Source organism: Heterodontus francisci, chromosome 27, assembly GCF_036365525.1.
Source record: "Heterodontus francisci isolate sHetFra1 chromosome 27, sHetFra1.hap1, whole genome shotgun sequence".
In the NCBI taxonomy this organism is placed as follows: Eukaryota; Metazoa; Chordata; class Chondrichthyes; order Heterodontiformes; family Heterodontidae; genus Heterodontus; species Heterodontus francisci.
This window is the reverse complement of record NC_090397.1, coordinates 9,085,757-9,103,849: the sequence shown is the minus strand read 5'-3', so window position 1 is coordinate 9,103,849 and position 18,093 is coordinate 9,085,757. Positions and strand designations below refer to the sequence as shown.

Genomic DNA, 18,093 nt, shown 5'->3' with positions numbered 1-18,093 from the left:
GCGCCACCCTGACTACAGTGACTGCTTGTTAAAATTTAAGGTTACGATTGTGACATTCGCTACAAGCCAGGTAGTTCCATGTTCACGTCTGATACATTGAGTCGATCACCTAACCTATCCAAACCTGGTGACATTTCACTGCATCTTCAGGTCGAACTCATTGATTCTGAAATCTAAGACGTACTACGTGTTGACTTTGAGTTTTGGCACGTACAAAGGTCAACAACTTCGACAGGAAACATCTGACGACACCATTCTGCAACAGCTCTGGCAGACCCTCATTGATGGTTGACCAGAGTCTTTCCAGGATGTCTCAGAGGCTGTTCAACCCTCTTGGCCAATCAGAGATGAACCTGGAATATCTCAAGGTGCCATCTTCAAAGGCAAAAAAGAACTTGTTCCGAAATCTATCAGGCAGGATGTTTTGCAACAGCTGCATCAAGCACACATGGGTATAGACCACACAAGACAGTAGGCCAGAGAAGCGGTTTATTGGCCGGGACTACACCATGATACTGAAAAAGCCGTGAAGAACTGTGAGGCATGCCAAGCTCACGTGCCCAGTCTTCTGAGCAAATCTCTGCTACCCCCTGAGTTTCCTGCACATCCATGGACCAGAATTGCAATTGATCTCTTCACTGTCCATGAAGAGGATTTCATAGTCGTGACAGATTATTTCTCCAAATTCCCCATCATTCGTTGGCTGAATGACAGATTAAGCATGACCATATGGACACTTTAGTTCGATCTTCAGTCTTTTTGGGGCTCAGTATTGGACAAAACGTTTGTGTTCAACACCCGACTGATACAACATGGAATTCAGCAGATTTTGCCAGTACTTATCCAGAACCATGGTCATACCAGGTCCAAAAGTCCAACAACATGACGTTACCTGGGAACCCCTGTCACATTCGAGAAGTTCCAGCCCAAGCAGCGCCGAGCAGTCCCACTGCCAACAGGACACATTCGAAGACACAACCCAAACCCAACATTCCCACCGACGGGCAACCACAAACAGAACCTACAGGAGTGTATCAGTAGATCTCCAATACTCTTTAGAGACTTGTAAATTTGTCGCTGTATATTTTAAGCATTCTATACCTTTCTCATTCATCGTAAATAGTTACGCTCATAACATTTAATACCTTTATCACTTGCTATATTGTAAACAGTTCCGATTATTTCATGACACATTTTTAATTTAGAAAAAGGGGTTGCTGTGGTATTGCTGTAACGGCTGTCCATCACCAGACAGGCTGTGATGTACAGACCCAATGTGACCTCTAAGCACTTGGTAAAAGCTTTTTTGAAATTATTTCCAGAATATACTTTATTCATAAAAATCTGTAAAAAATTACATTACAAAACAGTTCCAAAAAGCACCAAGTCAAACAATACAAAGTGCAAAGGAGATCAGTTTCCTTCAATACAGGAGTGAGTTGCCTCACAACTCTTCCATTCCATTTTACATGCCATGTACATTTTACAGCAAACAAATATTTTCTGGATACAGTTCGAGGGGTTTTCCATGGATCCAGCCCCTCAGTCCAGCTTGGTGGGGGGACCTTACACAGTGGTCTTTCTCCATTGAGCCTTTGCCGCGGGCTGCCCCAAGCTTTAGTCCGTCCCTCAGCACGTAGTCCTGGACCTTGGAATGTGCCAGTCTGCAACATTCGGTCGTGGACAACTCTTTGCGCTGGAAAACCAGCAAGTTTCGGGCAAACCAAAGGGCGTCTTTCACTGAATTGATGGTCCTCCAGCAGCAGTTGATGTTTATCTCGGTGTGCGTCCCTGGGAACAGCCCATAGAGCACAGACTCCTGTGTTACAGAGCTGCTTGGGATGAACCTCGACAAAAACCACGGCATCTCTTTCCACACCTGTTTTGCAAAGACACATTCCAGAAAGAGGTGGGCAACAGTCTCTTCCCCACTACAGCCACCTCGAGGGCAGCGTGCGGAGGGTGTGAGACTCCGAGCATGCAGGAAGGATTTGATGGGGAGGGCCCTTCTCACCACCAACCAAGCTACATCTTGGTGCTTGTTTGAGAGTTCTGGTGATGAGGCATTCTGCCAAATGACTTTGGCAGTCTGCTCAGGGAACCATCCAACAAGATCGACCATCTCCTTTTCCCGTAGGGCATTGAGGGCATTCCGTGCAGACCACTGGTGGTCAAAGGTGTTTTTCTGAAGAAACTTTTCCACAAAGGATAGGTGGTACGGCACGGTCCAACTGGATGGAGCGTTTCACGGCAATGCGACCAGGCCCCTTTTAGCCCTCCTAACTCCTTGCTTCAGTTCCTTCCTACTGTCTTTATATTCCTCAAGTGCTTCATCTGTTCCTAGCCTTCCAGCCCTTACAAGTGCTTCCTTTTTCTTTTTGACTAGGCTCACAATATCCCGTGTTATCCAAGCTTCCCGAAACTTGCCAAACTTGTCTTTCTTCCTCACAGGAACATGTTGGCCCTGGATTCTAATCAGCTGACGTTTGAAAGACTCCCACGTCAGATGTTGATTTCCCCTCAAACAGCCGCCCCCAATCTAAATTCTTCAGTTCCTGCCTAATATTGTTATAATTAGCCTTCCCCCAATTTAGCACCTTCACCCGAGGACTACTCTTATCCTTATCCACAAGTACCTTAAAACTTATGGAATTATGGTCACTGCTCTCGAAATGCTCCCCCAGTGAAACTTCGACCACCTGGCAGGGATCATTCCCCAATACCAGGTCCAGAATGGCCCCATCCCTAGTTGGACTATCTACATACTGTTTCAAGAAGCCCTCCTGGATGCTCCTCTCAAATTCTGCCCCATCCAAGCCCCTAGCACTAAGTGAGTCCGAGTCAATATTGGGGAAGTTAAAATCACCCACCACTACAACCCTGTTACCTTTACATCTTTCCAAAATCTGTCTACATATCGGCTCCTCTACCTCCCGCTGGCTGCTGGGAGGCCTGTAGTAAACCCCCAACATCGTGACTGCACCCTTCCTATTCCTGAGCTCCACCCATATTACCTCGCTGCATGACCTCTCTGAGGTGTCCTCCCGCAGTACAGCTGTGATATTCTCCTTAACCAGTAATGCAACTCCCCCACCCCTTTTACATCCCCCTCTATCCCGCCTGAAGCTTCTAAAGCCTGGAACATTTAGCTGCCAATCCTGCCCTTCCCTCAACCAAGTCTCTGTAATAGCAACAACATCATATTTCCAAGTACTAATCCAAGTTCTAAGTTCATCTGCCTTACCTGTTATACTTCTCGCATTGAAACAAATGCACTTCTGACCACCAGTCCTGCTGTGCTCAGCAACATCTCCCTGCCTGCTCTGCCTCTTAGTCCGACTGGCCTTATTTACTATGTCCTCCTCATTTACTTCACTAGCTGTCCTACTGCTCTGGTTCCCACCCCCCTACCACACTAGTTTAAACCCTCCCGAGTGACGCTAGCAAACCTTGCAGCCAGGATATTAGTGCCCTTCCAGTTTAGATGCAACCCGTCCTTCTTGTACAGGTCCCGTCTGTCCCTGAAGAGAGCCCAATGGTCCAGATATCTGAAACCCTCCCTTCTACACCAGCTGCTCAGCCACGTGTTTAGCTGCACTATCTTCCTATTTCTAGCCTCACTGGCACGTGGCACAGGGAGTAATCCCGAGATTACAACCCTAGAGGTCCTGTTTTTTTTAAACTTACTACCTAACTCCCTAAACTCCCCCTGCAAGACCTCATCACTCTTCCTGCCTATGTCGTTGGTACCAATGTGTTCCACAACCTCTGGCTGTTCACCCTCCCCCTTCAGAATGCCCTCAGTCCGTTCAGAGACATCCTTGACCCTGGCACCAGGGAGGCAACATACCTTCCTGGAGTCTCTTTCACGTCCACAGAAGTGCCTATCTGTGCTCCTGACTATAGAGTCTCCTATAACTATTGCTCTTCTGCGCTTTGTCCCTCCCTGCTGAACAACAGTGCCATGGTGCCACTGCTCTGGCTGCTGCTGTTTTCCCCTGATAGGCCATCCCCCCCAACTGTATCCAAAACGGTATACTTGTTAGAGAGGGGGATAGCCACAGGGGATTCCTGCACTGACTGCCTGCCCCTTCTAGCGGTCACCCATCTATCTGCCTGCACCTTGGGTGTAACCACTTCTCTAAAACTCCTGTCTATGACGCTTTCCGCCACCTGCATGCTTCTAAGTGCATCCAGTTGCCGCTCCAATCGATCCATGCGGTCTGTGAGGAGCTGCAACTGGGTACACTTCCTGCAGATATAGTCGCCCGGAACACTGGAAGCATCACAGACTTCCCACATGTCACAGGTGAAGCACTTCACCCCTCTAACTGACATTTCTATCACTAATTAGTTAATTGATATAAAATAAATAAATACTTATTAAATCCTTACTAAATTATGATACACTTCACTATGCGGTCCCTAGACGATCGTATCCCTGACTAGCGCGAGACTATCAGAGATCTTCCTGCAGATGTACTAAGGATCAGCAAATCCTTTTATGCTGAGCTATATGACGCGAAGCCCACAGACAGCAGTCCTTCCTGTCATCTATCACAGAGGTCTTAGATGACAGCATGAGGGAGAGAGCCGTTAACTCTGGACGAGCTGACAAAGGCCGTCAAGTCCTTTGAGACGAGTAAAACCCCCGGAAGCGATGGCTTACCGGTTGAGTTGTACTCGGCCCTGTGGGACTGGGTCAGCCCAGACCTGCTGGAAGATACGAGAGTATGCTACTGGCCGGCAGCATGTCAGAATCCATGAAGAAAGGCATCATCAACCTCATAGAGTCATAGAGAGATACAGCACCAAAACTGGCCCTTCGGCCCACTGAGTCCACGCTACCATCAACCACCCATTTATATTAATCCTACATTAATCCCATTTTTCCCTCTCACATCCCCACCTTCCCTCAATTCTCCTACCATCTACCTACACTAGGGGCAATTTTTTACAATGGCCAATTTACCTATCAACCCGCAAGTCTTTGGCATGTGGGAGGAAACTGGAGCACCCGGAGGAAACCCACGAGGTCACAGAGAGAACTTGCAAACTCCGCACAGGTAGTACCCAGAACCGAACCCGGGTCTCTGGAGCTGTGAGGCTGCGGTGCTAACCACTGTGCCACCCTCATCGACAAGCAGAAAGGGGAGAGGGCAGAAATCAGAAATTGGTGGCCCATCTCACTGCTTAATGTTGACTACAAGATTCTGTCCAAAGTCATCGCCAGTCGGGTCAAGCCTGCTCTTGAGTTGGTGATTCACCCTGACCAGACCTGCACTGTACCCTCAGGATTTAGCACCCTCTGCTAGGGTGTGCAGCCACTCAATAGTGCACTTAGCACTGGCAACAGACTACAGTCATTTAAATTAGCAGGTAGAACAAAGTCTGCATGCGAGCTGCATCAGAAGTAACAGCCACGGGTTAATTGCCCAACATGATCCCCACGCCAGCTTCAGGGGTTATCAAATTGCATGGCCATTAAGAGATAAAAGTATTGTGAAAAGTTCTTGTACCTGCATCAAGAATAACTGTCGCTGTTGACGAATGTAGTCTTTAACTCCATATTTGTCACTGGAAGCACCTGTTCAAAATCAAAGTATATTTATCATAGGATCTCTGCTGTGTCTCCAGGGCCCTTTTTTTGGGTCCCAGCCACCCCTGTCTGGCCGCCTCCTGGTCTCCCAGCCACCCCTGTCTGGCCGCCTCCTGGTCTCCCAGCCACCCCTGTCTGGCCGCCTCCTGGTCTCACATTCAATATCTATTCTCATTGTGTTTGACCACAGTAAAAATCCCTTTGTAATTTTAGCTTTCCAAAACTAAAAACAGATTATTTTTCCAGTTTAATTGAATCATGGCTGTAGTGTGTACAATTTGCAGGATGCATTGCAGCAATTCATCAAGGATCCTGACTTGCTCACGTATCAATGCTCTTTCATCATCACTGGTTCAGTATCCTGGATACCCCACCCAATGCCACTGTGGGAGTACTCTCACCACAAGGACTGGAGCAATTCAAGGAGAATGCTCATGACCACACACTCAGAGGGATGGACAGGTTTAACATTCCCAAGAACAAATATAGAAAGAAATTCTCCAGTGCAAATGGCCTTTTACCTCCAATTGTAAAACACCTAGACGGGAAATCTTCATTTTCATCTTCCTCTTCAGCCTCATACTCCAAAACAAGTCTTCGCAAGCTGCTTGAATAAGCTTTTTTTCTTGACGCGTGGGTGCTTTTAGAATAACCTGGTACACCTTGAGCACTTATTGTCCCCTAAATAAAAGCAAAAGAATTCAGTTCTACAACAAGCAATAGCTGCAATGGTCACTTACACACTACAGTAGAAGCACTAATTCCCTGAACCTCTGCAAACAGGGGGAGACTTTGCACACCATGGCTCAGGGTCAGAAGGTCATAGAGTCATACAGCACAGAAACAGGCCCTTCGGCCCATCGTGTCTGTGCCAGCCATCAAGCACCTACCTATTCGAATCCCATTTTCCAGCGTGGGATCAAGTCACAGTCCAGAGACTTCAGCACAAAATCCAGGTTGATACTCCAGTGCAGTACTGAGGGAGTGCCATACTCTCAGAGGTAATGTTTCCTCCGGGTTGCATGTGTGCATGAACATGTAGCAACCCAGAAGGTACCACACAGGCCACTCACAAGTTGCTCCCTTTAAGATACCTCTAAATTTTTCTTTGTGGGGCTGCGCACGTGTCCTAATTGAAATGAACAGGCCACGCACAACAAAAAGAAATTTAAAGAGGACATTGGTCAGCATTTCTGCTTTTCAGATGAGACGCAAAACCAAAGTTGTTTGCCCTCTCAGGTGGATGTAAAAGATGGAGCAGCATTATATCAAAGGAGAGCAGGGGAGTTCTCCCCCGTGTTCTGATCAATATTTATCTGCCAACCAACATCACTAAAAAAAAAATTATCTGATCATTATGAAATTGCTGTCGGTGGGAGCTTGCTGTGGGCAACTTGGCTGCTGCATGTCCTACATTATAACAGTGACTGAACTTCAAAAGTGCCTCATTGGCTGTAAAGCATTTTGGGATGTCTGGAGGTTGTGAAAGGCACTGAAGAAATGCAAGTTATTTCTTTCTGTGTAGAAATATTCACCATCTAGTTCAGTAATCTGGTGTCATCCCTCCTTGAAATTGGCAGGGCTGCAGACAACCACAGAAACATGCATCTGGTGAATATTGCGTAGTCCTGCGTGCATGTAACAAAATGTACTACATTTATGGAATAAGGGATCAGAACTGCTGTCAGAAATTTAACTGCAGGGTCAAGTATGGCATCTCGTGTAAAGAAAGAGGGAACAAAAGAAAAACTTGCACTTGTATAGCATCTTTCACAAAGCACTTTACAGAGCAAGATCCCACACACAGCAACAAAATAACCCTTTCTTTGTTCGTTGAGGGATAAATGTTGGCCAAGTCATTGGAAGAACTCCCCTGTGCTTCTTCAAATAGTGCCATGGGATCTTTTAGGTCAATCCGAGAGGACAGACGGGACTTCAGTTTAATGTCTCATCTGGCACCTCTGACATGTATGCACTCTCTCAGAACTGCACTGGACTGTCAGCCTAGATTATGGGCTCAAGTCTCTGAAGTGGGACCGACATTCTTCTGTCTCAGAGGTGAGAATGCCACCACTGAGCCAAGGCTGACACCAATGGTGACAAGTTAGTAACTACCAATGCAACCTCTCATTGTCCAGTGAACAGACTGGTACTCTTTCTGGTGCTGCTACAGAGGTTCCGAGCGTGGTTGCAGTAGTTATTCCATCAATATTTTAAGCAGGTTGAACAATTTGCTACCATACCAGGAATGATGTCTTACTTGGGCAACTGGAGCTTGCAAGACTAAGACGGGTGGATAAATTGTTAGGTAAGGGCATTGAGGAATGTGAAGCAAAGGCAGGTAAATGGAGCTGAGGTACAGATGAGCCATAATCTAACTGAACAGTGGATCAGGTTCAAGGGATTGAATGGCATACTTCTGTCTGTAATGTTCCTATGTTCTAATTTGTTGTGGGTCATTACACCACCTCTTACACCCTTTACCTTTCAAATGTCTTGATACCATTCACCTGTTAACATGAGCTTTTCCACATTACTACCTTACTCCCTCTATACATTGCTCCATTGTTAATTACTCTTTACATTTTCAATACCTATCTCTGTAACCTCCTCCAGCCCTACAACCCCCTGAGGTCTGCACTCCACCAATTTGAGCCAATTTTCATCACTCTACCATTGGTGGCTGTGCCTTCAGCAGCCCAAAACCCAAGCTGTAGAATTCCCTCCCTAAATTACTCTTTCCGCCTTTAAAAAGTTCCCTAAAATCTCTCTCTTTGACCAAGCTGTTGGTCAGCTGCCCAATATCTTCACAACCTTAAACATTCACTCCCCCTACCCCCCTCCGCCACCAGTGCACTGTGGCAGCAGTGTGTACCATCGACAGGATGCACTGCAGCAATTTGTCAAGCCTCCTTCAACAGCACCTTCTAAACTCGCGACCTCCACCACCTAGAAGGACAAGGGCAGCAGATGCGTGGGAACACCACCACCTGCAAGTTCCCCTCCAAGTCACACACCATCCTGACTTGGAACTATATTGCTGTTTCTTCACTGCTGCTGGGTCACAAACCTGGGACTCCCTCCCTAATGGCACTGTGGGTGTACTTACATCACATGGACTGCAGTGGTTCAAGAAGGCGGCTCACCACCACCTTCTCAAGGGCAATTAGGGATGGGCAACAAATGCTGGATTGCCAGCGATGCTCACATCCCATGAATGAATTTTTTAAAATGTAGCTCGGTGACAAATTTTGTCTTATTGCATCCCTAAAACTCCTTAGGATATTTTATTATGTGAAAGGTGCTATGTAACAAGTTGTTGTTGTTGTTGATAGGATACACTGACATGAAAGCTTATAATGTTGCCAAAAAGAGTAACAAGTCTGAGAATTGAGAGGATTTTACAATTCAGCAAAGGATGACCAAGAACTTGATAAGGAGAAAGAGAATATAACAGTAAACTAGCAAGAGACATAAAAACAGATTGTAAGAGCTTCAATAGGTATGTAAAAAGGAATAGATTAGCAGAAGTATTTGTAAGTCCTTTAGAAGCAGAGATAGGAGAAATTGTAATGGAGAATAAGAAAATAGCAGAGACATTAAAGGAGTACTTTGTATCTGTCTACACAGTAGAAGACACAAAAAACATCAGAAACAGTGAGGAACCAAGAGTCCAATGAGAGTGAGGAACTTGAAAGATATTCTCAGTAAAGAATTGGTACTGAAAAAATTAATGGGACTGAAGGCCAACAAATTCTTTGGAGCTGATGGCCTGCATCTTAGGGTTTTAAAAGCAGTGGCTACAGAAATAGTGGATGCATAGTGAATTGTTGGCAGATAGTTGGTTTTTATCTAGAATCTATCAAGTTCTGAAAGAACAGTCTCCTTGGATAAAATGGTAGCAAACATAACCTGGCTAATCAAGAAAGGAGGGAGAGAGAAAATGGAATTTTAGGTCAGTTAGACCGACATCAGTAGAACGTAAAATACTATTTTTAGGGATGAGGTAATAGTGCAGTTAGAAAATCACGATCCGAGTAGGAGAGTCAACATGGATTTATGAAAGGGATATTGTGTTTGACAAATATGGTAGAGGTTTCTGGGAATGTAGCTAATAGGGTGTATAAGGGGGAACACCAGTGGCTGCAGTATATCTGGAACTTCAAAAAGGTCTAGCACAAGCAATTATTGCACAAAATTAAGACTCATGGGATTGAGGGTTGGTTAATGCACAGAAAACAGAGAGTAGGAATAAATGGGTTATTTTCAAGTGTAAGGCTGGCAGGCTGTAATTAGTGGGAATACCACAAGAATCAGTGCTTGGGCCTCAGCTATTTACAATCGAAATCAATGACTTTGATGAGGGATCTGAGTGTAACATATCCAAGATTGCTGATGATATATAGTTAGGTGGAAAAATGGTGAAATACTGAGAAATGTTGGTATTATAGGGCCTTGGTGTGACCACACCTGTACAGTTTTGGTCTCCTTACCCACAGAAGGATATACTTGCCTGAGAGGGAGCGCAAAGAAGGTTCAGCAGATTCACTAATATCCTTGTGGAAAGGGGAACTGCCATCCTTATCAAGTCTGGCCTACATGCAACTTCAGAATATAGCAATGTGGTTGACTCTTAACTGCCCTCTGAAATGGCCTAGAAAGACAATCAGTTATATCAAACCACTACAAAAAAGTATAAGAAGAATAAAACTGAATGAACCATCTGAGTAACCACCTGACTCCCCAAAGCCTTTCCGCCATCTACAAGGCATAAGTCAGGACTGTGATGGAATAGTCCCCACTTGCCTGGACGAGTGTGGCTCCAACAACACTCAAGAAGCTCGACACCATCCAGGACAAAGCAGTATGTACTACGTAGAAGATGCACTGCAGCAACTTGCAAGGCTTCTTCCAAACCCACACCAGCCACCTGGAAGACGCATGGGAACAGCACTCCCTTCAAGTTCCCCTCTAAGCCATACAACCATCCTGACTTGGAACGATATCGCTGTTCCTTCACTGTTGCTGGGTCAAAATCCTGGAATTTCCTTCCTAACAGCACGGTGGGTGTACCTACTCTCCAGGGACTGCAGTGGTTTAAGAAGGCAGCTCATCAGCACCTAGCCAGCAACATTCACATCCCATGAATAAAAAGAAAATTGATTCCTAGGATTGTCTTATGAGGAGAGATTGAGTAGAATAGGGTCTATATTGCCCAGAATTTAGAAACAAATGAGAGGTGATCTCATTGAAACCTATAAAATTTTTTAAGGGGCTTGTCAAGGTAGATCCTAGGAGCAATGTGCCTATTAAGCTGCGCAGACACACGGCCATGCAGCAGCCTGGAAGGTACCACTCAGGCCTTATTCCATGATAAATAATTTGCGTGCACAGCAACGCCAAAAAGTTTAAAAGGAACCGGGGCACTGAAAAAGCTGGCTGCACACGCTGCCTAAATTTTAGAAGGAACATTGGCGCCGAGATTGTTTCCCTTTGTTGGGGAGTCAAGAACTAAAGGTCACAGTCTCAGAAAGGATATGCGAATGGTGGAGTTGAGGTAGAACAATAAGCCATGATCTTATTGAATGAGTGAACCGACTTGATGGGCCGAATGGCTTCCTCCTCCTCTTCTGTTTATGTAGGGGAACGGCTACAAGCACTGTTACTGTATTAATACAGGGGGTGCAGTTTCTGTTCCAGCAAATTCACGAAAATTCCAGAGATTGCATACTTAGGACTCTGGTCTCCTAGTAACCGCAGAATGCTCAGTTTTTACCTTTCGTTGTAGTTGTTGTAATTTTTCTCGGATTTCAATCGCATTGGCAGTGATAGTAAGCGGATTTGTCAGGCGATGCTTCTCATCCTCATCTGTTTGTTGCACGAGTGGAGGGGGAGGAGTAAAACATCTGATTAAACTTACAAAAGGTTCCTGATGAACATACAACGTAAGAATATAACATAAATAATAAACTAATGCAACATGACATACAGAACTTCTTTACCCAGAGAGTGCGAATGTGGAACTCGCTATCTCAAGGTGTAGTTAAGGTGAAGAGCATAAATGCATTTAAGGGGAAGCTGGATAAATATATGAGGGAGAAAAGGAGAGAAGGATATGCTGATGGACTTTGATGAATTAGGGTGGGAGGAGGCCAGTGTGGAACATAAACACCAGCATGGACTAGTTGGACTGAATGACCTGTTTCTGTACTGCAAAATTCTGTATTATTAGAATTTCACAGGTTAACTGGATCGATGAATAACACGGCTTGAATGACCCAGATTACCTCCTTCCTGCTTCTTCTTTTTGTTCTGGAGATCAAGATCAAACCGAAACTCTCCTGCCCTGATCAATCAAATCGCTTCTTGCTCCAGCACCTCCACCCAATACCAGTTGTGAGGAACTCATGGATGTATCGAGTATATCCACTTCGCCACCTCTGCTCCTTTCTCTTCCCTGCCTCCATTCCTCCTCCTAAATCAACCTCTTGCAGCTTCACACTCACTCACCCAGCCTTCATCAGACATCTCAATTCCACAAAGCCTATCACCTCATGTCTGACCCACATTTGGCCCAGATACCAATGATACAAATTCTCTTTTTCAACACCGCACCCCCCCAGCCCCCACCCAATCACTGACATTCTGAGCCTCTTCATATCTTCAGTGTTGCGTTCTCACCTCATTAAAACTGCCGCCCCTTTATACCCAAACTATGACCCCATCACTAATGTGTCCTTTCTCTCCAAATGTTGTTGCCACCCAAAATCCACAAAGCTCCATGTTCAATGACCTCTGACTAGTTGCCAGTTCAGCTGAAGCATCATGACCAACCTGATCAAAGTTATCACAGGTGGGTGTGATCACAGCTCCCTGTTCCTCCTCAGTCTGTCTGTGGTCTTTCATATATGCGATCGACCAGTCCATTCTCCTCCAGCACCTATCCTCAGTGGTCAACCTGCATGGTGCTACTATTTCATGGTTCCACTCCTATACACCATTACACATCTTAGTTAATGGTTTCTTCTCCCAGTTCTCTCCAGTGAGTCCCAGAGTTTCATCCTTGGTGCCATCCTATTCATCGACTATGTTCTACTCCTCAGGAACATCATTCACAAGTGTAAATAAAATCAAAATACTGCAGATGCTGGAAATCTGAAATAAAAACAAAAATTGCTGGAAATACTCAGCAGGTCTGGCAGCATCTGTGGAGAGAGAAGCAGAGTTAACGTTTCAGGTCAGGGACCTTTCACCAGAACTGAAACATTAACTCTGTTTCTCTCTCCACAGATGCTGCCTGACCTGCTGAGTATTTCTAGCACTTCTGCTTTTAATTCACAAGCATGACATCAGCTTCCATGTTTACACCTGATGTCATCCAACTCTCTGCATTACTCTACCCCCTCCCAGGCTGCTGTTTCGCTATATGGCTGTCACTCCGATGTTAAAGTCCTAGATGAGTTGAAATAACATACAGTTCAACATCAGCTAGTCTTGCTAACACCTCAGTGCCTCTGGTTCATAAGAACATAAGAACTAGGAGCAGGAGTAGGCAATTCAGCCCCTCGAGCCTGCTCCGCCATTCAATACGATCATGGCTGATCTCATCTCGACCTCAACTCCACTTTGCTGCCCGTTCTCCATAACCCTTCAACCCATTACTAATTAAAAATCTGTCTATCTCCTCCTTAAATTTACTCAATGTCCCGGCATCTACTGCACTCTGGGATAGTGAATTCCACAGACTCACGACCCTTTGAGAGAAGTAATTTCTCCTCATCTCTATTTTAAATCTGCTACCCCTTATCCTAAAACTATGATCTCTGGATCTAGATTGCCCCACAAGAGGAAACATGCTCTCTCCGTCTACTTTGTCAATCCCCTCAATCATCTTATATACCTCAACTGGATCTCCCCTCATTCTTCTAAACTCTAGAGAGTAAAGGCCTAAACTGCTCAATCTCTCTTCATAAGACAAACCCCTCATCTCTGGAATCAATCTAGTGAACCTCCTCTGAACTGTCTCCAATGCAACTACATTCCTCCTCAAGTAAGGGGACTAAAACTGTACGCAATATTCCAGGTGCGGTTTCACTAATGCCTTGTACAGTTGCAGCAACACTTCCCTACTTTTATACTCTATTCCTTTCGCAATAAATGCCAAAATTCCATTTGCCTTCCTTATTACCTGCTGCACCTGCAAACTACTTTTCTGCGATTCATGCATGAGGACACCCAGATCCCTCTGCACCGAAGCACTCTGAAGTTTCTCCCCATTTAGATAATAATTTGCTTTTCTATTCTTTCGACCAAAATGGATAACCTCACACTTATCCACGTTAAACTCCGTCTGCCAAATTTTGGCCCATTCACCGAACCTATCCATATCCATTTGTAATTTTCTTATTTCTTTATTGCAACTTACTATCCCACCTATTTTAGTGTCATCTGCAAATTTGGCTATAGTACCTTCTATCCCTGCATCCAAGTCATTAATATAGATTGTAAATAGTTGGGGCCTGAGGACCAAACCCTGTGGCACCCCACTAGTTACATCTCACCAACCAGAAAAGGACCCATTTATCCCAACTCTCTGTTTTCTGTTGGTTAGCCAATCCTCTATCCAAGCTAATAAATTGCCCCTAACCCCATGTGATCTTATCTTGTGTATTAACCTATTGTGCGGCACCTTATCAAATGCCTTCTGAAAGTCCAGATATACTACATCTACAGGATCCCCATTATCCACTTTGCTGGTTACAGCTTCGAAGAACTCTAGTAAATTAGTCAAATACGGTTTACCCTTCATAAAACCATGTTGACTCTGATGGATTGCGTTTTGACTTTCTAAATGTCCTGTTATTACTTCCTTAATAATGGATTCTAACAATTTCCCAACAACTGATGTTAAACTAACTGGTTTATAGTTTCCTACTTTCTGCCTCCCTCCTTTTTTGAATAAGGGCATTATATTAGCATTTTTCCAATCCGCTGGAACCTTTCCCGCATCCAGGGAATTTTGGAATACTATAACCAATGGATCTACTATCTCTGCTGCCACTTCCTTTAAGACCTGGGGACTTGTCTGCCTTCAATCCTAATAGTTTGTTTAGTACTTTTTCCCTAGTGATGATGATTGTTCTAAGTTCCTCCCTTTCTATAACCTCTGCATTACCTGTTACTATTGGGATGGTACTAGCGTCCTCCACCATGAAAACTGAGGCAAAATATTGATTTAGTGTCTCCGCCATTTCTGTGTTCCCCACTATTAACTCCCCAGTCACATCCTCCAAGGGACCAACATTCACTTTAGCTACTCTCTTCCCTTTTATATACTTATAGAAGCTTTTGCTATCCGTTTTTATATTTTGCGCTAGTTTTCTTTCATAATTTACCTTTGTTCTTTTTATTACTTTTTTAGTCACTCTTTGTTATCTTTAAAAGTTTCCCAATCTTCCAGCCTGCCAATGGCCTTTGCAAAATGGTATGCCTTAGTTTTTGTCTTTATGTTATCCTTAACTTCCTTGCTTAGCCATGGATGTTTCTCCCCCCTCTTGAAATCTTTCTTCCTCTCTGGAATGTATTTTAGTTGTGAGGAATTGAATATCTTCTTAAACATCTGCCACTGCTCATCAACTGTCCTACCTTTTAGTCTTCCTGTCCAGTCCACTCGGGCCAAATCTGCCCTCAGGCCTATGTAATTACCTTTGTTCAACTCCAGAATGCTAGTGTGGGACTCCAGTTTCTCGCCCTCAAACTGAATTTGAAATTCTAGCACACTATGATCACTCTTCCCTCGAGGATCCTTAGCTATGAGATCATTAATTAATCTCACCTCATTACACAATGCCAAATCTAGAATAGCCTTCTCCCTGGTTGGTTCCACAACATATTGCTGCAAAAAACAATCTCTAATACATTCAATGAACTCTCCCTTGAGGCTACCCTTGCCAATTTGACTAATCCAGTCTATATGCATATTAAAATCACCCATGTTTATTGCTGTACCTTTCTTACAAGCCCCCAGTATTTCCTGGTTTATACTGTGCCCCACCATGGAACTACTGTTTGGGAATCTATAGATTACTCCCACCAGGGTCTTCTTTCCCTTGCTATTTCTTATTTCTAACCAGACTGATTCTATGTCTTGATCTCCAGTGCCTATATCATTTCTCATTACAGCACTGATCTCTTCCTTTACTAACAAAGCTACACCACCTCCTTTTCTTTCCTGCCTATCCTTCCGAAATACTGAATATCCTTGGATATCCAGGTTCCCAAACCTGGTTTCCCTGCAACCACATCTCAGTAATCGCCACTAAATCATACCCATTTGTCTCTATTTGCGCTGTTAACTCATTAATTTTATTCCGAATGCTTCGAGCATTCAGATACAAAGCCTTTAAGTTTGTTCTATTATCAAATTTCCCTACTCTTGTACAATTCCTTGATGCAAAATGACGTTCACACGACTAACCTGCACTCCTACCTTCTCCTTTCACTTTGACTTTCTAATTTTCCATGCAACTGAACCCTCCCCCCCACTATTTAGTTTAAAGCTCTATCTACAGCCCTAGTTATGCGATTCGTCATGTCTCTGGTCCCAGCATGATTCAGGTGGAGCCCATCCCATTGGAACAGCTCCCTCCTTCCCCAGTACTGATGCCAATGTCCCATGAATTCGAATGGTTCCAACTCCACCAATCTCTTCAGCCCCCAATGGTGCATAATCCGAGTGTTCTGTTCATCCCTAATCAGAGCTTCTAATCACACACATGGTCTATCACCAAGACCACACCCTTCCACCTCTGTACATTGCCAACCTACATAATATGCCCACTGTTGCTGAAACCTTTGTCCATGCTTCCAACACTTGAGATTCTACTTCTCCAATGCCATATTTGCCAGCCTTCACTCTTCCATCCTTTGCATTGCCTGTTAATTATGAAACCCTGCAACCATCCTCTGTAGCTGCCAGACAGCAATAGCTCCATGCCCCAATAAATCAATTTCAAAACAGTCGTTCTTATCTCCAAATCCCTCCAGGGCCTCAGCCCCACTCTCTATATAAGATAACTTCCTCCAGGTTCTTAACCAGCCCTGATGGATTCTTAAACACTAAATCTGACAAAACTTCTGCTCTGCAACCTATCTCTCATCTTGTAGGAGGAAACAATCAGACTAATATTTTCATCCAACATCTGATATGATAAAACAGCCGCCCTCCTCCGGATCAACACATGATGATAGTCTCCTGCTTCTTTGTCTGTCCAAGCTGCTCCCGAGCTGCCTTCTCACTTTGGCAGTCAATAGCTATTACCAATTAATAGTTTTTTGGTGATTGTTGTCAATGGAATTTTTTTTTTTAAAACCCTATCCTCTTCAGCAGCTATAGGCACACATTCTATCTCGATCCTGACCAATAATACAGCTCATCCCATCCTCTGTTTGGATCTGTACTTGTGAAACATCTTGCACCCTCTCAGTTCCAGTTCTTAGCCACTGTTATGACCAGGGGAGAAAGGGGCCTAGGGTTCCCTCTCAGCCTTCAACTGGTCTTACCATAACAGGGGTTTGATTTTAAACACACTGTTTTTTTTAGCTCCTCCTTAGTGAATTTTTATTCACTAACTTCCAATTATAAGACGAAGAAACTAGCCAAAACAGGTTTTTATTTATTTTATTTTTATTTAGAGATACAGCACTGAAACAGGCCCTTCGGCCCACCGAGTCTGTGCCGACCATCAACCACCCATTTATACTAATCCTACACTAATCCCATATTCCTACCACATCCCCACCTGTCCCTATATTTCCCTACCACCTACCTATACTAGGGGCAATTTATAATGGCCAATTTACCTATCAACCTGCAAGTCTTTGGCATGTGGGAGGAAACCGGAGCACCCGGAGGAAATCCACGCAGACACAGGGAGAACTTGCAAACTCCACACAGGCAGTACCCAGAATTGAACCCGGGTCGCTGGAGCTGGGAGGCTGCTGTGCTAACCACTGTGCCACTGTTTTCTTAGGTTTCAAAAAAAGGTTGAACTTTATTAAACTTAAACTCTAATTCAGTTAATGCCTACGGATACGCGACGTGCCCACACTAGAATGCATACGCAATACACACATGCAGAGACAGAAAAGAGCAGAAGAAATAAAGTGGAAAAGTTTGAGGTAATACCTGAAGATGGTTTTTGTTACTGTTCTTCGAGCTCGCTGTAAAGTCCCTGAATGTAGGTAGGTCTTGCTTTTCGTTGGGGCCCAGTATTCTTCTTAAACCTTGTTCAATGTGGGAGACTTTTCTCTCTTGAAATTCATGTGCCCTCAGTGGGTCCAGAGGCTTGTGAGACGGAGATGGGAGAGATTGGAGAGGTCTTCTCACTCCAGGAGCAAATGGTGTTTCTGAGTTCAAAAACTCTGTGGCTAGTTCAAAAATCCATGGACCAGCCAGTTAGTAATGTGACCAGCTGGTTTAACCAGTCCTGCTT

General features: G+C 44.5%; 1 protein-coding gene across 2 annotated transcripts in view; it reads right to left on the bottom strand.

Annotated features, from left to right (window-relative positions):
• The window catches only part of LOC137384629 (coiled-coil domain-containing protein 38-like), a 136,358-nt gene that overhangs the window by 97,923 nt on the left and 20,342 nt on the right, over positions 1–18,093 (bottom strand). For both annotated transcript variants that reach the window (XM_068058776.1, XM_068058777.1), the window contains exons 4-6: positions 11,376–11,467; positions 6,121–6,280; positions 5,520–5,587 (exon numbers count right to left, since the gene is read on the bottom strand). In XM_068058776.1, the coding sequence (XP_067914877.1) occupies positions 5,520–5,587; positions 6,121–6,280; positions 11,376–11,467 (320 nt within the window). The remainder of the gene's footprint in view (positions 1–5,519; positions 5,588–6,120; positions 6,281–11,375; positions 11,468–18,093) is intronic.